Source organism: Alternaria viburni (assembly GCF_023758015.1).
Source record: "Alternaria viburni strain BMP 2772 chromosome Unknown scaffold_30, whole genome shotgun sequence".
Lineage (NCBI taxonomy): Eukaryota > Fungi > Ascomycota > Dothideomycetes > Pleosporales > Pleosporaceae > Alternaria > Alternaria viburni.
The window spans coordinates 262919-285086 of NW_026055799.1; the positions used below are offsets into that span (position 1 = coordinate 262919).

The 22168-nt window shown below is 54.0% G+C and overlaps 8 protein-coding genes across 8 annotated transcripts; 4 read left to right on the plus strand and 4 right to left on the minus strand.

The window, feature by feature from the left end:
- Window positions 1–1071: 1071 nt before the first annotated feature.
- Window positions 1072–2089, plus strand: J4E79_010391 (uncharacterized protein; the record flags this gene model as incomplete). The annotated part of the gene is made up of 3 exons (XM_049359230.1): window positions 1072–1167; window positions 1219–1924; window positions 1974–2089. 3 exons carry the CDS (start codon window positions 1072–1074, stop codon window positions 2087–2089), a joined length of 918 nt encoding a protein of 305 aa, XP_049206315.1.
- Window positions 2090–2934: 845 nt separating this feature from the next.
- Window positions 2935–6654, plus strand: PAN2 (poly(A)-specific ribonuclease; the record flags this gene model as incomplete). Its single annotated transcript, XM_049359231.1, has 7 exons — window positions 2935–2955; window positions 3008–3115; window positions 3172–3347; window positions 3409–3535; window positions 3582–4177; window positions 4226–4642; window positions 4692–6654. 7 exons carry the CDS (start codon window positions 2935–2937, stop codon window positions 6652–6654), a joined length of 3408 nt encoding a protein of 1135 aa, XP_049206316.1.
- Window positions 6655–6892: 238 nt separating this feature from the next.
- Window positions 6893–7971, minus strand: J4E79_010393 (uncharacterized protein; the record flags this gene model as incomplete). The annotated part of the gene is made up of 2 exons (XM_049359232.1): window positions 6893–7799; window positions 7856–7971. The coding sequence occupies 2 exons, from the start codon at window positions 7969–7971 to the stop codon at window positions 6893–6895; spliced, it is 1023 nt and encodes a 340-aa protein (XP_049206317.1).
- A 1764-nt stretch (window positions 7972–9735) lies between these two features.
- Window positions 9736–11150, plus strand: J4E79_010394 (uncharacterized protein; the record flags this gene model as incomplete). The annotated part of the gene is made up of 5 exons (XM_049359233.1): window positions 9736–9788; window positions 10185–10344; window positions 10402–10695; window positions 10754–10996; window positions 11064–11150. 5 exons carry the CDS (start codon window positions 9736–9738, stop codon window positions 11148–11150), a joined length of 837 nt encoding a protein of 278 aa, XP_049206318.1.
- Window positions 11151–13467: 2317 nt separating this feature from the next.
- Window positions 13468–15026, minus strand: J4E79_010395 (uncharacterized protein; the record flags this gene model as incomplete). The annotated part of the gene is made up of 2 exons (XM_049359234.1): window positions 13468–14783; window positions 14831–15026. The coding sequence occupies 2 exons, from the start codon at window positions 15024–15026 to the stop codon at window positions 13468–13470; spliced, it is 1512 nt and encodes a 503-aa protein (XP_049206319.1).
- Window positions 15027–15315: 289 nt separating this feature from the next.
- J4E79_010396 (uncharacterized protein) lies at window positions 15316–16356 on the plus strand (the record flags this gene model as incomplete). Its single annotated transcript, XM_049359235.1, has 2 exons — window positions 15316–15661; window positions 15716–16356. The coding sequence occupies 2 exons, from the start codon at window positions 15316–15318 to the stop codon at window positions 16354–16356; spliced, it is 987 nt and encodes a 328-aa protein (XP_049206320.1).
- A 728-nt stretch (window positions 16357–17084) lies between these two features.
- On the minus strand, window positions 17085–19732 carry J4E79_010397 (uncharacterized protein; the record flags this gene model as incomplete). Its single annotated transcript, XM_049359236.1, has 6 exons — window positions 17085–17449; window positions 17501–18192; window positions 18289–18338; window positions 18469–19194; window positions 19248–19411; window positions 19552–19732. 6 exons carry the CDS (start codon window positions 19730–19732, stop codon window positions 17085–17087), a joined length of 2178 nt encoding a protein of 725 aa, XP_049206321.1.
- Window positions 19733–21139: 1407 nt separating this feature from the next.
- J4E79_010398 (uncharacterized protein) lies at window positions 21140–22000 on the minus strand (the record flags this gene model as incomplete). The annotated part of the gene is made up of 1 exon (XM_049359237.1): window positions 21140–22000. The coding sequence occupies one exon, from the start codon at window positions 21998–22000 to the stop codon at window positions 21140–21142; it is 861 nt and encodes a 286-aa protein (XP_049206322.1).
- Between the last annotated feature and the right edge of the window lie 168 nt (window positions 22001–22168).

The following is a 22168-nucleotide window of genomic DNA, read 5'->3' on the forward strand; positions in this document are numbered from 1 at the left end:
CTTGTGCAGAAGGCAGAGCGCTCTGTGAGTGTAGCGCACTTGACGACGGCCGCAGAGGGGTATGCGATGTCTTTTGTCAAGAGATGGACAGTTTGAGCGAAAGGTGGTCAGATGGTGAAGGAGCAATGGTGCAAGAAGTCAATTCGCAGCCTCACAGCCTGGAAGCCAGATCCAATGCGGCACCTGGGTACCCTAGCTGGTTGGTTCGGGCGACTTTTCGGAGCAACGCCGTTAAGCCTGTCAAAAAGCGGCCGACAACAGGTGAACGGATGATCAGCGTCAGTGATAGGTTAGGGCCGAGAGTGTGACTGTTCTCGCAGAGGCACGGCGTCAGAGAAGGGCGCAGCAGACGGCAGGCTCAGCATGCGCTTCCTGGTCTGATTGATAAGCACAAAGCTTGGTGGGGTAGGGGAGAACGCCATCGAAGACCACCACACCGGACGCTGATCACCGCGTCCGGTGCCTGGTCCTGCAGCAGATGTGAGTCTCGCCAGATTCTCGAGTGCTGTCTACTGGAAGGAGACTGGCTGGTTATAACAGAATTGGCGGTTTCGCTGCCACTACACTCATTGGCGTCATGCGTCATGCTGAATAAGAGTTGCCAGTGCGTCTCTCGCTGTCTACTTCCGAAGACGGCGCTTTTCTGGAAAGAAGAATACTAATCATCTCGCTGCGTACTTGCCTGGTCCATGCGACTCGGCCATAGTTGATCATGGATACTATCTCTCATAAACGTCGGTGAAGCAGCGTAGAATGGTGCCAAGCATGAAGATGCGGCAGGGACTGTTAAATGCAGAGTTGATGGCTGCAGCTGCAGACGTTAGGTGACGTGAGCAGTGAGTTTGGGTGACGGTGGTGACGGCCCCAGTGCCATTCGACATTCACGCACGCTTGTCTCACTTATAGGGCTGAAGCGCGGAGAAGAAAGGGTCTAGGCTGTGTGGGGCGGTGCCAAGACCCGCGGCTGCCTGCCGGGCGTCACTGCTGGTCGCGACTTCCTCACTTGTACGCGACTGTGAACAATCCAACCCACCACAACATCGCAACTACACGTCTACCAGCGATTGCAACATGGCGGACAACACCAAGCAGATCAAGAACGCCGTCAACGCCAAGAGGCAGGCAATCGCCACAGAAGAGGCGCAACGTGCAGGATGGGCAAGTCAGGTAGGCTGCGCACCACGGAGCTATCGCATGGTCCAGACTGACGTTGTATAGCTTCCGGAGATGGAAGCTTTGATTGCCACGGTCGGAGAGACTGAGGAGACGACTGGTTTGCGTGCGGAAATGCAGCAGCATATCGCCGAGCACGACGCCAAACTTGAGGTCCTGCGATCCGAACTCGCCGCTCTCGAGGCCCAGCTTCCTGAGGACGCCGCTGAACCTGCCGGTCCCAAGTTCGATATTGAGAAGCACCCAGTCCTGCGCAAGACCATGGAGAAGCAAGAGCCCGAGAAGGCCGTCGTATTGAACATTGGCGACATCTGCGAGGCGCAGTGGACTGACAGGTCCTGGTACAAGGCCAAGATCCAGAGTAAACTCGGCGCCGCCTCAGCCCCCAAGTACCTTGTTCGTTTCATCGAGTACGACGACACCTTGACCGTCGATGGCTCCGCCGTACGCCCTCTGCCGAACAAGCGCAAGCGCGACGCCGAGCCCGCGTTCGCCGCAACTCCGTCTGCGCCCGTTGTCTCGAGTGCCCACGTCATCTCCGGAGCTGCTAGCATGAACCCGAGTGCGCAGGCTGCCAAGAGCGCCGGAGCTGGCCAGGACGGAGAAGAGAGGAAGGCTAGTCGCATCGCCAACAAGGGCATCCTCAAGAAGAGGCAGTCAAACTGGGCCGACTTCCAGAACAAAGGTAAAAAGAAGGGCGTTGTCAAGAAGGAGTCCATGTTCCGTACCAGCACCGAGGCTGGCAGTCGAGGTGAGTAAACCTAGCAATCTTTCCGTGTCTCATCGCTAACGCCTCACAGTCGGCTTTACGGGCTCTGGCAAGGGCATGACCGAAACCCACAAGCGTCAGCGTTACGACCACAAGGCCGACGCGGACCAGGACGAGGAGTACTCTGGCGACCGCAAAGGCTTCTAGACCGTCCAAGGCGAGGTCGACGAATTCTCCGTGGTACGTACAATTGTGATCGAAAACATTTGATACTCTGAATCCCTTGCTTACGTTGCCCTTGGGCCAACTTCAGACCTAGGCACACCTCAGCTACATGGAGTGATCCACTGTTGATCGAGAAGCGAAGCTTTGGCTTTGATAAGAGGATGGAGCTAACCTGATGCAGGAGTTCGCACTCGTTTCGACTACTCACGACTACTCGGTTGAGCTCACACGAAGACCACGACATTTGCATCTTTCGGTATGACTCTTCGGTACACACTCCCGTCTGTTGAGCCAACTCACTAAGCACGACGACTCGATAGGCGTTCGATACCCACTTCATCTGACATTACTGGTCACGCATCACGTATCACGTATGGCTAGGACCAGTTACATTGTCAGGTAAGATACATGCACTTTTACTTTCTCCTTTCGTGCGTGCGTACATGAGCCACTACTTGTGTGCGTACATCATCTGCGGCCAGGTCTTTTACGTAGTCGGTCGGACAAATAGCGTTTGGGGATTGTTCATAGGAATCAAATATTCAAGTTCAAGATCTCTTGCCACCGTGCCATAGCCATGAACAATAAGTGTAGACTCGTGTTCTACGCGAAGGACGTTGAGTTGCCGAGCACCTTCCAAGGCGGTGGTCGCGGCTTTGTTCCCGGATGCCCCGCGGTCCCACCAGCACACATCCTCGCGTCTTCTAGCTCCGGCCTCACCCCACGCCTCGACGGTCCAACTACCGCGACGCGTCCGTCAACCACGAAGCGCAAGGCATGTCGGGACTGCTCCCTAGAGCTCCTGGACTGCAACACGCGACTTCAGCATGGAGGCGGATTGGGACGAGGTAGGTAGCCGACGGCATGCCAATCACGCCTACCGTACTGACCACTGCGCAGCTAGCCATCGCTCAATTGCCGCCCCCAGGACCACACCTACCTGCCGTACCTATATCGACATTCGCTTTCGACACCACACAAGAACTGCTATGGACAGGAAACAACCATGTGAGTACGTTCACACGCGGCCCGTGCCAGGTGCTGTGCGACTGACATCTTCGCAGGGGCGCGTCACGTCCTTCTACGGCCCTCACCTCGAACGCTACACCTCGTACCGCGGACATGCGCCTCCCGATGGCCCCGTCAAACAGTTTCTCTTCACCGAGAAGGGGATTCTCTCCATCTCTAAACAAAGCGTCCACTATTCCCACCGCCGTGGACTCACACAATGGCACCTGACGTATGTTGGCTGCGGAAGGGGAAAGAGCGCACAAGGGCAGCGGCTGACCATCAGCGTATAGGAGCGCCGAGTTCAAGGACATGACATGCATGAACTTCACCTCCAAAGGCACGCGCGAGATCCTCGTCGCAGGATGCCAGGCGCAAATGTTCAAAGTAGACGTGGAGAAGGGCATCATCACACATACGGTATATCGCATGCCTTCATCAACTACCCTGAACTAACCAATGGAAGCTCCCTAACGAAGCTCAATACACTATCATGAAGCGTGCTGGACAGTACCTTTGCGCCGCCACGAAGACCGGTAGCATCCACATCTTGGACTCAAATTCGCTTGCCGTCATCAAGGTGTTCGAAGGACATACTGGTAGCATCAACGACATGGACGCAAAGGGCGATTTCCTCGCAACATGCGGATGGTCTCCGCGACAACAATATGCATATATGCTGGACCCATTCACCAATGTCTTCTCTTTGAAGACGCTGAAGCAGCTACCTCCCATTCCATTCCACACAGGTGCAGCCTATGTGCGCATGCATCCCCGTATGTCTACTACAGCTTTCATCGCCTCTCAGAACGGCCAGATGCAGGTCATCGATCTCATGAACCCCGACTCGGCCAACCTCCGGCAGCTGAACTTCTACGATTCGTTCCTCACTGGCTTTGAGATGGCACCTTCTGGCGAGGCTATTGCATTAGCAGACTCCAACTCGCACATACATCTTTGGGGCTCTCCGACCAAAGTGCACTTCCCAGAATACAGCAACCCAACAGAGACTGCAGATCATAATGTTCCACCGCCCCCACAGATGGATTGGAGCCCTGACACGTAGGTCTTAACGATTTTCAAACTTAACGCATTGCTTACTCTGCCCAGACCCCTGAGTACTGTTGGTATGCCATATTACAAGGAACAGCTGCTTTCGAGTTGGCCTAGTCATCTAGTTTTCGAAGTCGGTGCCCCTCCGCCTAAGATTGATAGCACGATACTCGGCAACATGACGCGCGCCGAGATTGGATTCTACGCCAAGAACCCCAATACGAAGCGCAGAAACCAAGCCGAAGCAACACGGCAGGTGGACAGAGTGAGCGAATCGCTGTCTGCCCCCAAGTTTCTAAGTGAGAAAGCTCGGGCATCGCAGTCCTTCACCGAGCCAGATGCCCGGATAACAGAGACTATGGAGACTTTGACCGACCTGCATCTCGACGATGTTACACGCAAAGATGTTCCAGCCATGTATGGAAACGTGGAGATCAAGTACAGCAAGTTCGGTGTTGATGACTTCGACTTCGCGTATGTCTTCCCAACAATATCATTTGCCCACGCACTGACACGGCACCAGCTACTACAACCAGACACCCTACTCTGGTCTTGAGACTCACATTACCAACTCTTACGCCAATTCACTTCTGCAACTCTTCCGATTTACGCCGCTGCTACGAAATCTTGCTCTGCAACACACTGCTTCGCCATGCCTCTTTGAGTCTTGCCTTCTTTGCGAACTGGGGTTTCTCATCGATATGCTCGAAAAGGCGGCTGGGCTCAACTGTCAAGCATCTAACTTCTTGAAGACCTTCAGTGGCCTTTCGAATGCAGTTTCACTGAATCTGCTTGAAGAATTTGCTCCCAACGTTGCACTTACCACTATGATCCAGAACCTCAACCGCTTTCTGTTAGACAAGGTTTCCGAAGAATTCCGACAAATGCTTCCAGGGCACACTGGGCCTTCAGCCATGGATCAAGTACTGGAAACCCAAGCAAAAGCGAGCATGAGATGTGCGCAGTGCAATAACGAAACCATCCGTGGAGGCAAGAACTTCGTCAATGAGCTCGTATACCCTGCGAAGCAGGTGATGAGGAACACTAGAATAGCACGTCCGACCTTCTCACAGATCTTGAAAGCCAGCGTCGAGCGGCAAGATCAAACTCGGGGTTGGTGTACAAAGTGCAACCGTTACCAGCAGATGGTACAGCGGAAGACGATCCAGTCAGTACCTGGAGTGTTGATGCTCAACGCTGCCATACAAAGCCATGAAGCCAAGTTGTTGTGGTCGACACCCAATTGGCTTCCGCAAGAGATCGGGATCATAGTAGATCAAGGTCAATTCTACTGTTTCGAAGGCCAAGACCTGAAGCTACACCTGCAACGCGGGGTGCATCAGATCATGGTTTATGAACTTGTTGGAGTCGTCGCGGATATCAACAGCGGCGAGCGTCAGAAGCCTCACCTGGTAGCGACCATCAACACCGCACCTTCGTCACGAGAAGAGGATTTAGAAGACAGATGGCATCTCTTTAACGACTTCCTGGTGAGACCAATCCCCAAAGAGGAGGCTCTACGCTTCGATACAAGTTGGAAGCTTCCGTCTGTCCTGACCTTCCAGCTGAAGTCTGCCCGTAACAAGATCGACGACTCGTGGAAACAAAACCTTGACACTTCCATTCTGTACAGGTGGTGGTCGTCTAATCCAACGCCTCCCGAAGAGAAATTTAAGCTGCTTCAACACTCATCAGAAGAGCCACGCCCTGGCTACCCAGTCGCTATCGATGCCGAGTTCATCCGCCTTCAAGCTGAAGAGATCGAAATGAAGGCTGATGGCACCCGCCAGACCATCCGTCCTGATCGCAAGGGCCTAGCTCGAGTTTCCGTATGTCGTGGCGAAGGAGAGCAGGCAGGCCTTCCCTTCATCGATGACTACATCGCTGTAACCGAGCAAGTTGTCGACTACCTCACCGAATGGTCTGGTATATCTCCGGGCGACCTCAGCCGCGAAACCTCTCCACACGCGCCAGTATCCCTGAAACACGCCTACAAGAAGTTATGGTTGCTACTCAATCTAGGATGTGTCTTCGTCGGCCATTCACTTGCCAACGACTTCCGCACCATCAACATCCACGTCCCCAAGAACCAAGTCGTCGACACAAGCAACCTTTGGTTCAAGCCAGACTTCAAGCGAAAACTGAACTTGAAGTTCCTGGCTTGGTGTGTACTCAAAGAGAGCATCCAAGAGGATACGCACGATTCCATCGAGGATGCGACGACGGCGCTGAAGCTGTGGAGAAAGTGGCAGGAGTTTGATGATGCGGGCGTGTTGGAACAGATGTTGAATGACGTCTATGCCAAGGGCAGTTTGGTGGGATTCAAGGCGCCGGGTAGTGGTGGAAGGGCTATCGGGAATGGCGGGCAGGGACATAGGGCTGTGAGCGGGAGTTATGGCGGGGAAGTCCCGGATCCATTGACGACACCGAAGAAGGGGGGTAGTCAGTTTGGTAGTATGGGCTTCCGCAGTCCGCTTAGACGGTGAGGTATGTCTTTGTGTGTAGGTAGATACGAAATGATACTATTGGAATTTGAATATCACTCCACCAAAGCCTCCCACATTCTGCCATTCATTACTTGGGCTTCCTTATTCTTTCACAGGCAGTAACTGCTTGCAACTTCGTTGGTGTATATTAAGACAAAAAGATAGAAACAAAAAACGTGTTTGGATGATATATTATTCATTAACTATACACATGAAGTGTTCAGCTCAGCTACCTTCTCTAGTAAGTGTAGCAAAGCAATTTGCCCTGAGTGTCCAAAAGGTCCCTCAACTTCACAGTGGGCGCGAGCTTGCCCAGACCAACTTCAAAGTCAAGAGTAACATTCTTGCCACTGTAATCGAAAGGAATGATCGGACCACCAACCTGGTGAAGGCGGTTCTTCAGGTCCTTCTGCTGCCACATCGAGAAGATGTGATCGATGTTGCCATGGTGGAGGTAAAATACTGGCTCGCCGGGGCTGTTGTTCGCATCACCAGCCTGGCCCAAAGCACCGCCAACACCAAAGTGGCCACTGCCGTGGATGTTGCCCACGGCGAAGGTAGCCTCGCCCTCGACCGCACGAGCAAAGCCAGCGTAGTCCTTGGAAGCCATGACCTTGTCGACGAGCTTCTGATCGGCCCACACGTTGATGAGGGTAGGCACGAAATCGCGCTTCAGGCAGTGAGGCTCCGGGAAGTTGACCATGAACTTGTCGGGTGTGAAAGGACCGTTCGTCACACATCCACCACCTGTACCACCCTCAACACCGAACGGGTTTGTCTCAGGTGTAGGGTTGACCTTGACACCATTGCCACCGAAACCGGTGTCTGGCTGCCAGATCTCAGAGTCGAAGATGCGTGTCGATGTGGGGTTTTGGGGCTCCGCGTCCGCAGACCAGTTCCAGTAGGGTTGGCCGCCGGTGTAGCCGCATTCTTCGCGCAGAGCCTTTTCGTAGGTCGCGACGAAGTAGCGGTGCCAGAGTGTGAAGTGGCCGACCCAGTGGATGTCGGGTGTTTGGCTGCTGTGCACGGCTTGGAAGTCGTCGAAACGGTTGATGGCGCCTTCGATGCCGGAGATGGCGGGCTTGGACGCTAGGCAAAGTACGGCGTCGATGTAGGCCTTCTTCTGGGGGATTGACAGTTGTTTCCTAAAAGGAAGGTGGTTAGTAGAGTTTCAGACGTGTTTCTGATGTGTACGACCTACCATTCGTAGCGCTTGATGGGGTTCTTGCAAGTCTTGGGTGCAGTTGCAGGAAGAGCCGCTGCTACTGCTGACGAAGCCAGGCAGAGCGAAGAGATGAGGACGTTGATCTTGACCATATTTGCGGTTGAAGTTGAAATGCGCAGCTATGTGTTTCAGATTGTTCGAAGGCGGAGTCTTGAGGTCCCTGAAGACTTGTAAAGATGGTGGGCGTCAAGCTTTATGTGCGGCTCATTGTAGGCCTTATCAGACGCATTTTACCCGTGCAAGACCCATCGAACGACATGAACGCTATCAAAATTAGAGCAAAGGGCAGTGAGTGGCGAATGGACGTGAGCATTGGGAATAAGAACGGGACGTTGGACCCTACGTTGTGGGATTTGGGGCGATGTCCGGGGCCTGGAAAATTCCTGTATGCATGGCGATTCAGGAGACATGCAGCCGCGCCGCATGCAAGGAAAAGTTGAATGTGTACCTGCTAATCAAATGTTACATGCGTTAGTGTGCGGCGCAGAGATCTGCGTAGCCATCGAGTTATCCAGATACCTAGCTGTACACATGCCATCGCAGGCTATAACTATTCAAGCTCTTCTTTGCATGGGATGCTCTTGTTGTAAATTCCCATGGCTTCTCAGCGTCCGTTGGGCCTAAGGAAATGTCCCGAGCGGAAGACGTAGCGTGGCTAGTGCATGTCCCGTCAAATGTGAGCTACCGAGAGCTTGGACGGCTCGTATTCCTCCCATGTGGCGCTTAACCGGAGGCGATTGGTTCGGAGCCGCTCTACACGGGAAGCCCTTATTGACGTTCTTCCCTTGAGTTGCCCATGCGCGCCCACGGTCTACTACCTAGATGTGATGGCATGGCCAGACCAGTTTGAAGCGGAAACGCACGTTCTGTGATTGCCTAAGCATTGAAGCATACAACAATTTCGGATGATTGTGGCCGGTGGGCCGGTCTGGAGATTCCTGTAGGATTTACCTTGCATAGCCAAGAGGTCGTTGCCGAGATAGCTAAGATGGATGCGTGTTTTCTCCCCTCATCCTTTCGATCCGTCGTGTTGGCGGTAACATGGGATTCTTTGAGTTCGGAACAAAGCAGCTGATAGGAGACGTATTGTTTCTATCGGTGTTTCGCTCTCCAATGCGTGTCTTTGCTCAAGCAGCAAAGCCGTCGCGATGAGGTATGTGGGCTAGGGACGGGTGAACCCCCGGGTCGGTTTGGCCCGCCTCCGCGCTGCGGCACAATCAACGTCTGAGTCGTGTGTTCAACGATTGCATTGATTGGAAGGACTCCAACATGCCCAAGTGTTCTTGTTGGCGATTGACGGGAAAAAATAGGGTCAATGGTGGCGAACGGGATTAGATGCTGGGAAGAGAAGGCACGGCACGGAGCTGCTGGAAAGCCCTGGTCTAGGTGACAACGGAGCGTTCCTTCATCCCAGGACCCTTCGTCTTCATTCGCGCTGCTCTTCTGGGTACCGGCTCTCGGCTGGGGAACGGGGACAGCGCGCGGGTCAGTCCAGTTCCGCCTCGCAGATAGCCGAGGCAGGCTAGACTGTTCGGAGCGAAGAGCCGCATCAACAACATCCACCATGACCGAAGCAGGACAGTCGCACCGAACTCGCAAATCCTTCGCACTCTGTCGCCCTCCAGCCGCTTCGACCATCCAATGATGGCTCGGAGAAATTAGCCGCCGAGGGAGGAGTTCATTCAGTCCTGTTGGAAATGCGGCATGCAATATCAGAAGGATTTGCAAGATGAAGCTGTTGGGTGATGTCGTTTCGCGACACGGCTGGGCATGTTCAAGGAGAAGTTGTCATCATTCATAGTCATGGTTCGTGCCCATCATGCCAGATCTTCCTGATGTGAGTGCATACCAACAACATGGCAGACGGTGGCTATGGTATCACTTGGGACAATGGCTCGCGACAGCCTATGTTTGTCATTACGACTGGCGTTTTACTCTTCTTCGCAACGATAGCGGTAGCTCTCAGGTGAGGTCCCTAGATTCTTGACCCATAAACCCATTGAACATTGGCTCATCTGTCGCAAGGCTTTACTGTCGCTTCACTTTCACACGACACATAGGACTCGATGATAAGTTCATGGTAGCTGCATGGTTCGTCTCTGTCTCGCTCGGTATTCAAAATGGCTTTCTTGTTAGCTGGGGGACTGGGTACGTATGTCCATGTCTGAACAACGGATGGCAACTGACAATAGACAAAGTCGACACAACGACGACCTCGATGCTTCCATCATTTTGATCCCCACATTCAAACATTGGTAAGATATATGCTACGAGAACAGAAAATACGCGACTGACTCTACTTTAGGTATGCGTATCAGCTCGTGTACCCATGGGCACTGTTCTTCGTCAAAGCCAGCATCTTGGCCCTCTACCATCGAATCTTCACCCAAACCAAGTTTCGCTATACCGTGTACGGTGTAGCCGCCTTTGTTGCTATCCAGACAGTCGTTGTCACATTTGTCAACGTAAGTCATACGCTGAGCGGCCATATACCTCCCTGAGCCTACGACTGACTTCCTCAGGCCTTCGAGTGCGGAAGAGAGCCATGGAGAGCCTGGTCCCCAACCTTTCCGAAAGGATGTAACGATCTGGCCAAGACATATATCTCGATGGCTTCGGTGAACATCCTCACCGATATTTTCATCCTGGTTATGCCGATGCGCGCTTTTGGGCAACTGAAACTTCAACGGACCAAGCGATTTGCGCTCCTCGGTGTGTTCATGGTCGGCGGCGTAGCGGTGATCGCCTCTATCGTTCGGCTGTACGCTCTCTATTTGTACGCTGTAACGGATGATCCACCATACGATGATGTGTTCGTAAGTACCAACCCAGTCGCAACCTTGACGGTCCATAATTATACTAATGCTGCAACAGATCCTCTTGCTTTCGCAAATCGAAGTAAACGCAGCTATCATATCTGCTTCCGCCCCAGCGCTCCGACCTCTTCTTACCAAGGCATTCATGTCCTCATCCCACAACTCATCTGGCCAGTACCCAGTCTCTTACGGGCTCGGTGGGCCAAACTCAAAGATGCTCAGCCGTACTGTTCGAACACGTTCAAGGGGACATATGGAGCTCTACTCGTTCAACGGAACAAAGAGAACTAGCAAGATTCCAGTAGGGGGTACTCGCAACACAAGTGAGGAATCCATACTTGGCGCTGAAGGCATTACAAAGACGGTAGAAACACGGATCGAAGAAGACTACTTGGGAGATTCTATACATGGAGGGCATGGTAGAAATGGGGAAACCCAAGGTTATGATGGCGTGAGGCATAGCGATGTATAGTATTTCAGATCTGTATTTCTATCATTCATCCGTCCTCCGAGTGCACTGGTCCAATATTTAGCAACACCAGTATGACAGTCGTGAACTTTGCGCTGTATATGCAATACATGCGGTGGTAACCAATCACACGCAGCAGGTGCACGCTAGCGGCCCACTCGGTTTTTCCCCACCACTGCAGCGGGCAACAAACCTCATCGTCAACTCGCCAAGTTTAGTTCCTGTCGAAACAGCATTATTAAAACAGTCCTGTCTTGAGATTACAGGCCCACAGTATCAGTGACTACGGCTGCCAAGCTATAGCACATCGTCATGGCCCTGTTCAGGAATGGCGCACCACGAATACAAACCTCTTGCGGAACGTCACATCAGGCTTCTCAAGCTACCGGAGGCTTCTCAGTGCCGTGAAGAACCCGAGCTGATAAACGTGTCACTGGATGCTGTGCCCCCGTACGAGACGATCTCCTATGTATGGGGCGAGCAAGATAAATCTTTTGTCTTCGAGTTGGGCTCGGGGAAGTTGGTCTTCATCACGCCTACATTGCGCACAACACTTACGCGAATCCGACCTTATTGTCAAACAGGCTATCTTTGGGTTGATCAGGTACGGCAATGTCCCACAAGACAGACGGAAGTGTCTTACTGACTCCATCATGACATTAATAGTTATGTGTCGACCAAACAAGCATCCCGGACCGCAACCAGCAAGTCGCTCTCATGGGCGAGATATACAGCCGATGCCAACGCGTCTTAATCTGGCTCGGGCAAGAAGTTCAAGACACCGAATCCCTGTCGCATTACTTGGAAAACAGCTCATTCGTAGCACCCCAGCTCCTAGTCTCGTCTTCATTTTCCTCAGCAGACAGCCACCATGTATCTCCTGACCAAAAAGATCTCATCTTCTCCATACCCCGCCAACAATCCTTCGTACGATCCCTACTATCCCTACCTTGGTTCAGCAGAGCCTGGGTAGTGCAAGAAGCCGTACTACCACCCAAAGCCACCTGCTTCCTCGCCTCCTCCACCTTTCCCATCGACGAGCTCTGGGCCGTTATCCGACGCTTCAGGAGCTCTGAAGACCGCATAGCATCCGCGGATTACGTCGGTCTACGACAGCTACAGGGCTACCTCGTGCTGAGCGAAGTTATGCGCCTGCGAGACCAACGGCGGGAAGTAGCTGGTGAAAGCAGTAACAGTGAAGAAAAACCATCTTTCTACCACTCCCTCTCGCTGTTTGCGCCGAGGTGTAGGACTACGAATAAGCATGATATTATCTATGCGTTTCTTGGGCTGCAGAATGAATCGCATAGGCGTATCTTGCCTGATTACCATATTGATTGGAATGAGGTTCCTGTTATGGTCACTAGATCCATCGTCGAAGCAACGGAGAGTCTGGATCTCTTGGGCGTATTACACCGGCGGGACGACGACGAAACTAGGTGGTTGTCGAATCTGCCGTCCTGGGTCCCAGACTGGTCGCGGCGGTTGAAAGCGGAAGCGTTTGTGTTTCCGAAATATTGCATGTACTTCGACGCCGCGCGCGGGATGCGGCATAGGCCGGAGGAACGAGATGGTATCTCGTCTTCCTGCTTGATTGTCAGGGGGAAGATAATCAGGGAGGTTACGCATACACTACCCTTTACCCAGATTGACAGAGAACCAGCGACAAGCCGACATCAATGGCCCGTACATTCCTATCTCAACATCGCGCGCTTGGTAGATGTTCTCCGAGAAATTTGGCCAGAGGGACGTACTACACCATCCAGAGAGCACATATTAAAAACGTGTTTAGCAGATGGCTCATTCGTGTTCAACCGAACAAGATCAGACCACAACCGCAACGGAATGTCTACCGCCGACATAAAAGTTTTGCTACAGACATACGAGTACCTGCATGCACTTGCTGCACTCCAGGATACTCAGCCATGTAAACCCACCAAATCATGGAAGATCAAAGCGACTCAACTCCGTGATCATGCTCGCGTAGCTTGGGGCCGACAGGTTATCGTAGGACGCGATTGGAGACTTGGGCTTGCGCATCGTTCGGTCTGCGAGGGCGACTTGGTATGTGTCGTCCACGGCTCGAAAGTACCTCTTGTGCTCCGTCGTCTTGCAAATGGTTATTATCGCTTGATGGGCCAGTGCTATTTGGAGGGCACTATGCGCGGCGAAGAAGTAACTTGGGATGAGGCGAGTGCAGAAGAATTCGTACTTGTGTAAGCGTTACTGCCCCTTGTTGTCACTAAGCAAATGGCAAAGCACGTTCCATCACATAAGACAAAAGCGGATATCACGATTCCCATTTACAACTTCGTCTCCGTCCCCCTCAACGCCTCTATATCGACGACTTCCTTGACCGCCTCGGTGGTGAGGACATACGGACTCTCGTCATCAACACAAACACTGTCTTCAATCCTCATGCCTATGCCCCGCGCCCATTTGGGCCACCGCTCTTCATTGGGGACGTAGATACCGGGCTCAACGGTAACACACATGCCTTTTACAAACTTCCTACTTCGGCTCAGACCAGGGGAGTCGTGCACATCGAGACCAACGTAGTGGCCCACGTGATGTGGAAAGAGCGTTTGGATAGCATCGGCATCCATGTCGAAGCCTAGGTCCTTGAGACCAGCGGCCAGGGAGTTGGAAGCTGTATGGTGTAGTTTGTCCAGAGTGAAGTTTGAATCTGTGCGGCAAAGCGAGATACAGGATCTTTGTACTGCGAGCAGAAGGGTGTAGAGATCGCGTTGGGCGGGGCTGAACTTGCCGGATACAGGCCATGTGCGCGTTATATCCGTGACGTAGCCGCCGTACTGTGCGCCCGCGTCAACCAAGACGAGTTCTTTGGGGTTGAGCAGCATGTCGTTGGAGACGTAGTGGATGGTGTTTGCGTTGATGCCACCGGCTACGACGGGGACGTATGCCGGGCCGTCGCAGTTGTCTTGCTTGAACCAGTAGTCGAGGAAAGAGTCGAGATCCTTTTCCGTCGTAAAGGACTGCCGCATTGCGTCTGTGATGGCGCGGCCCGAGTGCTGGCCTGCGCGGCGCATGTTTGTGATTTCGGCTTCGGATTTGATAAGGCGGAGTTCGTTGACGAGCGGGCGGAGGGGTCGTACGCTTGCGGGTGCGTCGCGGAAAACGTTGAATATGCCGCCTGTACGTGAGGGCTCTGCGCCGGCGAGGTAGCGTGATAGTAGGTTTTTGGATACGCGGGATTGGGGTAGGTCTGTGTATATGGCTTGCGCGCGGTTGACTATGTCGGGGAGCAGACGGGGTAGGTCGTCAATACTGCCGCTCACGTCGGCGTTGAAGACGTCCTCAGCAGCCTCAACGCCTGATCGTGGCCCCTCCCAGGCTTCCACCTTGGGGTCCTTGGGCCGGACGTACAGGTGGAATGTGTGCTCTCCATCTCCGTGTTTCTCTATTACGGCCACGGCATCCTGCTCTCTAAACCCCGTCAGGTACAGGAAGTCTGGGTCCTGGTGGAACTTGTAGAAGACGGCGCCGGACGCATATTTCAGGTCGTTTGCGGCGAGGATGGCGGCCGAGTTTGGGGGCAGTTCTTTGGCGAGGGCGGCGCGGCGCTGGTGGTACTCGAGTGCCGTGATACCGGGGGTGACTGCAGCATGTTAGTAGAGGGTAAGACGTTGCTCGGGCGGTCATCACCTTCCCCAGCCTTGAGTAGGTGTGGATGCGTCTCATGGAGCGGTTGGCCAAATCGGAGTTCAGCGGCGGGCACAGCAGCGGCCGCATACGCCCTCGTGCCGCCGACTCTGGGCTGCACCCGCCCGACGCGTCTCGCAGCATCGCACCGGTATGGCACGCGTGCAGCCGGTCGCAGCCATCTTAAGGCAAAAGTCATGGTCGTTGGCGGAGGTTTGGCTCGGGCGAATCAAGCTTCGGCGGAAGAGGCATCGGTTTCCCGGCCTGGTGGGCGCTAGGCCGCTGGTGGGGGAGCCTGACGTACCTTGCAGGTGCCACTACCGCCGCAGCTTCCCCCCTCCCCGCAAACACCTCCAGGCCCCCGTTTCTGCCTGTCGGACAGACAACGCACACATGACACGCCCGGCCGCTTATCTTCCTCCTCTTCGCACGCCCAGTCTGCGAAGAAGACCACCTCGACCGTGACGCTGCCCAACATCATCCGCAGAATGGCCTCGTCGGCCGCCCAACCCAGCGTCGTTCCGCCCAAGGACCTCGAGAGCTTCCAGCAACACCTGACCAAGTCGACGCGTATTCTCGCGCTTCTCGGTGCGGGGCTATCAGCTTCGTCTGGACTACCGACTTTTCGAGGTGCTGGGGGCATGTGGAGGACGCATGACGCGACCTCACTAGCAACTCCCCAGGCCTTTGAGCGCGATCCAGGACTTGTGTGGCAATTCTACAGCTACCGACGACACATGGCCCTCAAAGCCAAGCCCAATCCCGCGCACTACGCTCTTGCCGAACTGGCGAAGAAGAAGGAGCAATTTATCACGCTGAGCCAGAACGTCGATGGTGAGTCTCCGCCTCAGACCCCAGCAGTCGCATAGCTAACACTGCCACACCCAGGCCTATCACCCCGCGCTCAACACCCCGCCGAACAGCTCAAACTCCTGCACGGCTCCCTCTTCGACCTCAAGTGCTCAGACTTCTTCTGCAACTACTCGGAGCGGAACAACTACACCGACCCCATTGTGCCCGCTCTCGCCATACCCACCGACGAATCCGATCCAACCACAACCGCTGCCCTTGCCGCCCGCGAACTAGACATCTCAGACATCAATGTCGAGATCCCAGAACTCGACTACAAGCACCTCCCCCATTGCCCCGAATGCAAGAACGGCCTGCTACGTCCGGGTGTAGTCTGGTTTGGCGAAATACTGCCTAAGAAGGTTATGGAGGATGTCGACGCGTTTATCGAGGACGAAGAGGATATCGACCTCATCATGGTCATTGGGACGAGTGCGAAGGTATATCCTGCCGCCGGGTATGTGGATCTTGCGCGCAGCAAGGGGGCGAGGGTTGCCATTATCAACATGGACGCCAATGATGTTCCTGCGGGAGGACTGTACGACGGGGACTGGTTCTTCCAAGGCGATGCGGCGCAGATTGTGCCCGAGTTGCTGAAGAGCGTCATTGGAGAGGTTGATACTGAGAAGATGGGAGATGCTGCGGGAGGAGCTGGCTTGAGACCTGCCAGACTGTCTTGAAGTTCTGTACTGGATTTGCCCTGTTGGGTTTTAGCAAGACTGAAGTAATGCAATGGGGCTAGACTATAGGGGTTTACCTAAATAGTCTCCTGCTAGTGCATCCCTACAGCAAAACAACTGTCACGTGGATATTGTCAGTATGCCTCCATGTGAAAATTCCCCGCTGTTGCATCAAAGGAGATGCATTGGTCATGAACCAATACTGCTTTTTATTACTATCCTGCTATTACTGTTCCGTGAACGACATACTATGTACTTGGGTAGTTCACCTCTTCCTAACCCCGCGAACGCGTCGATGCGATGCGGGCCGATAATATGACACGCGCAAGCGAATGCTGATGCTATGATACAACATCTTTCCTCCATCTTGCATCGCTCTTCGAGATAGTATTTGGGTATAACACGCGTAAGTCATGTTGCGGTAGCGACGAGTGTTGGACTTCATCCGGCAGACACATACAACGTGGCTACTTCGTCCGTATCCAGTTGTGCCGTTCTTAGCCGGTCGTGTTCTAGAATGCGAACTTATCCCGTTTCCAACTTTTGGCCCCGATTATGACGAGGTGGGGTTCCTTTAGAGAATACGTTGTGGTAAAGCGGCCGCTAGCGTAGAATTGAATACCGATGCCGCAAGGGTAACGATGGTGTCCCGGGTTCACCACCAATCGCATCATTGTGTGTGCAGTCGGTGCTGCAGTAGTTTTGCCGCGAAAGGTAGTCCCCCGTTCTCATAACATGTGAAAGTGGTAGTTGCCGAAGTTGTCCATTTCATAACGAAACAAGGCTTCAGCCGGTTGGTCGTTGTCCGGCCATGGTAGATATTGCGGGTCGACCTTTGCTGGTGCTGGTTGTTGCAGCACCATGATGACCTCGTCTGGGAAGGCGTCCGCTATATCGGCCCAGACGTACGGTTTTGACGTCTTGACTATCGAATATACGACCTGGTAGGCGCGGGACGCTAACATGTTTGTGTCGCACATGCTGCGGAGTGAGGTGACGAGTTGCCGTGTGCTGTGCACAGACGCTTGTAGTGTGTCGCGGAAGTGATCGGGGCAGGATATGGCTATCATGAGAACGGCGAGTGATTGCATGACTGTAATGAGTTGGTCAGTCGGTGACATGGGGATTTGAGGTGTCAACATACTGTTGTGGACGATTGTCCACCAGGGCCCTTTTTCATATAGACTCCTGACATTAGGCTCGTTCGCCAACAGCGATGCCACATCCCGTGCTGCTTGTACGCACGACTCTGCCACAGACTGATCGAGCGAATTGAAGTCATCGGTTCCGGCTTGAAAACAGCGTTCAATACGGCGGAGTGAGGGACGAGTCGTCAGAACCTTTAGTCGGTAGTACTGAAGTTTGAGCAAGAAGATGTCGCGTTGTTGCATGCGAGCTGGGTTCCTATCTTCTGAATGGACTTGGGGAATGTATTCAAATGCCCACTTGTCAAGGTGTTCGCATAGAGATATGGTCATTTGCTGGACGTAGTCCCATGATGGCGCAGATCTACGTTGTGTGTAGAGATTGGAGATGATTTGCTGGGTCAGGAGGTTCAGGTGGATATCCGCATCGAGAAAGTCGAGATTGGACACAGGTACGCTTTGGGTCTGATCGCTATTCACGGCACTGGGCAGCGGAGTTGTGATGTCTTCGTTGGGTATAATGCTCGGCCGGCCCGTAATCGAACTCAGCATGCTCTCCAGTGCATGTAGACTCCACCAGGTGCAGACCATGCTCTGCCTTCGGGCGGCGGAGACAGATTGATCATCTTGTTGCACGTGAAGGCCGAGCGAGAAGGCCGATCGCATCGCCATGCCTACCATTACCCAAGCCCTGACATAATATTAGCATGCAAGCACATTGATTGAAGCAAGAGACGAAGAGAGGATGAACTAGGTAGTCACAAGCAAAGATCTTCCGCATACGTACCGATTTACATGGCCAGCAGTCATGTAGTAAATCGCAAAGAGTCCAGCAGCCTGAAACGTTTAGCATAGTCAAACAAGATCAGCAGCTCAGACTTGCCTGCGTTGTGAGCAGATCCGGAGTCGTTAGGACAACGATTGTGTCATTCATGCTAAGCAATTGAAAGGCACGCGATAAGTAGACGATGTGATCCAGCTCGTCGGCTCGCCATTCAGCCTGGATGAGATGTGAAAACTTGGCGCCTATGGCAAAAACAAGGTTGACCAGCGCAAACCATTTCTCCGGGCAATGTATAGCCTGCCCGTTCCGAACCAGGGTGTAGTACTGTTGCAGCTGGTGCTCTATAGTTGGGGGGAGAATGGGAAAGGAGCCTTGGATGGTCTGGGTGAAGCACTGGAATAGCAGTCCTGCAGTGTGTTCTGGCGGCAGCTCAAAGGGATTCCCACAGTCTGTGAGTTTGATGCCTTCGTCATCGAGATAGTAGTTGGTGAGAGCGATGTGTTCGAGCGGGGTCGCGGCATGGGAGGTGGGTGACGCAGTGAAAGTAGGCGAGGGTGGCTGAGAGAGTGGCGCAGTGGTGTCAGGTGGGCCAAGCAGAACGGTATCGAGAGCTTGTACTCTGCTCCTGAGCGTCTGTAGCCACTGTACTTCGGAGATCTGGCCCAAGAAGCCTGCTTCGACTACATTGGGCAGTTCGCCACCGTCTTCGTCGCCAGAGTCTTCCGGGACAGTACCGTCCAGGCGAGGAAGGGGTGACTGATCCGAGGTAGGCGAGGTTTCTGCTCCGAGCGGCACATAGCTAGAGGACGGGGCAAAGGGGTGCATGCGCGAGTGCTGAGAGAATGGTTGAGGGGCGGATGCTCGCGAAGAAGAGGATATGGAGACGGGCGACCCGACCTCGTCATCTGACTTGGCGGTATTAGTTTGAGCAGTGGCATCCGGCTGGCAGGTCCTGTACTCACATCCTGGAGGGCATCTTCAATTCGACGTCGGTCATCGTCGCTGACGCGCAAGCTGAGGTCTTTGAGGACGGAGACGAGGGCATGGTTGCGGTCTTTGGCACTGGCGGAGTCAATTTCAGAACTTGGAATCAGGTCGTTCAACTGACGTCGCCAGCCGGTCTTTCCTGGGGCGCTCGTATACACATGTCTTGTCGGTCTTGTCGCAGTAGTTGCAGCGGGGGAGGCCGCCGCTACACTTGATCTCTAGCGTGTGTTAGAGGTCGAGAGAAAGTGAATGATGTTGGAAAAGACAATGGCAACGCACTCCGCTTGTGACAGTTGCGACATGCCCGCTGGACTCTGTCCCTCTGGCGCGACTTGGGCGTGGTGGGTGGCGGGGCGCGTCGGGGTGGTAAGCGTGGAATGGCGACCTTGAACTGCGACCCGTAGGGACCGGCCGAGGGGTGACCAGCCGGAGGGGGTCCAGGTCGCCTGTCGTCTTGCATCGGGCCGCTCGCGAAAACTCACGCTGCGTGGTAAGGGAACAAGAGTCATCTCAGCGCATCTCGCATCGTGTTTATGAAAATAACCGCCTGCGTCATGGGAATCAAAGATTGGGGATGAACGCTGCGCCTTGGCGGGAGCGACCTCGTAGTGATTGGCTTCGGTGCACAAGTCCGCATGGCCAATACTCATCGTGCCCGCGCATTTGCCCTGGTTCTGCTGCGTGCGCCGCCATTGCAGGGGCGCGCCACGGGGCGAGTGTCGAGACGAAGGTTCCGCCGCGCCCCATATAGTGACTTCCTCGACCACGGGCGCGGGCAGAGAAGTAGACGGCGTCGACGTTGCCAGATCCGCAGGCGCTAGCCCTCGGGCCCCTCTGCCGGTCGTCCCCTCCGCCGTTCAGCGGCATCCCGCCGTCGCTGGCCACTCGCACACTGCATCACAGCAATTTCCCATGCGCGACCAGACAGGTCGACATGGAATTTGCCTCGAATGCGATCCTGCCGGCACTTCACTTTGTCACCTTAGCACAAAAGCAAACCTTGGGACACGTGCCCGCTATCAGTGGTCCGAGCTAGCCCCGCCATCCTCAAAATTTCGATTCGAGTTCCGCCGAGAAGAATTACTGCTCTCGCTCTAGACATCTCGCTGCTTGTAAGCGAGGAACCCAAGATTGGGGCGCTGGCGTGTTTTCTTTTGCCGTATCAACGCCTCCAGATCGCCGTCCTGTCGTCCTCGTCGTCCTTCTATGTACCTCTGCAGTGCCATCGCACAAATAACCCGAGTCATGCACTATGCTGTATAACCTTATCGTGACCGGGCAGCATATGGTGTATCTCCTAGACTGCACCTTGTTAGTGAGCCACGTCTTGAACAAACACGCGCATCACCATACTCCCACCTAAGGATATAACCCGATCTTTTGTGGATCAAGTCATCTCAAACCACCGGACAGCACCCGCCAATCATCGCAGCTGCCAAATTTGGGTTGTCCCTCGGTTGCCCGGCTGCGGCCTAGCGCCGCTAAGGCACATGCAACCTTTAGCTTTACACATCCATAAATCCTCCCGACTGCGAATGCGAATATAGTCTTGCATGGCTAGGAACAAGCCCATGGCGCTTCTGCGCGATATAACCACTTTGATCTGCGCTTTGTGCCAACGCAGCACAGTAGTACCACGGGTGTGTGCAAGCATGGTTTCATTTCGCCGGCCTGCAGGTGCATCCCTTGCTATAGCACAGGTCGCCACCCCAGACCAAGTTCAAGGTTGGCATCTTCCGGCGGCCTTTTCCATTCGGCACATGTATTTTCGCAGGCAGGCAATACGAAATACGCCAAATCACAGTTCAGCCTCAATCTCGGTCCCACTGATCCCTTGATTTCCACTCTTATATCCACCGCCGTCCGCTCAGGCATGCTCGAGCCACACCCCGCCAACCCCGCCACTTCTTTCTCCACTATCCAGCCTCTCCGCGGAGCCTCCAAACTTTCCGGCCTTCGCGTCTGTTATTAGGACTACGTCGCCATACCAGAATCCCCTAATTGTAACGCGTTCCTGCTCCTCCTCGTTCTTTGGCAAGCGCAGTATAATCTTTGCACCGGTGTTACGAGTCTCCACTTCATGCACGCGCCTGAGTTTGAATTCGAATCCTCCATCAACCTTTTCACCAGCACTACCGATGACGGCGTCGTAGATTTTTCTAGTCTCCTCTAGCAGGGCCAGGTCGCGCACGATGATAGTAAGTCGGCTGACCCCAATCGCGCCGCATGGATGAGTCGTCTTCGAATCGTCGATTGGAACGCGGACACCCCGAGGAGTGATATCGTGGCAGAAGAATGGCACCTTGCCCCTAATACTCTGTCCACCCTTCTCTCCCTTGGGGAAGGTGACAGCCCAGGCTACATCGACTCCATCGGCCCTCTTTCTTCCTCCCTTGATCGGTTTTGAGTGACTTTCTATCACCGCGTCGTAGTTCTTCTCGGGCGAAAGCGAGTTGGTCAGGCACCAGTCTTTCCAGCCGACGAAGTTGGCGTCTGGGCCCCACCAATGCTCAGGCGCGAGGGAGTGGTTGACGAAAGAGATGAGTTCGATGTAACACCCATCTGCGAGAAGAATCAAGACGTTTGATGTCGCGCCGTCAGCGTGGAAGCCTCCTGGGGTGAGTTTGAAGTTGTCCGAGAAGAATGGAGGGACCTCGGGCAGTTGCGTTGTTGGGTTGGCGGGGACGAAGAGGATTAGGTGGTCTAGGCTTTGCTGTGACGTGGCCATTGCGGCAGTTGTATCTTGGTGACTGACTTGGTGGTGACTTTAGATTATCTCGCGGTGAGTTTATTACTACCTGGAGAGCTCAGCACAAAGTGTTCGTGGACGTGGAGTTATTGCGCCCAGGCTTGTCCGGAAGAGGGATGACTTCGGGAAGCGACAGGGATGCATGAG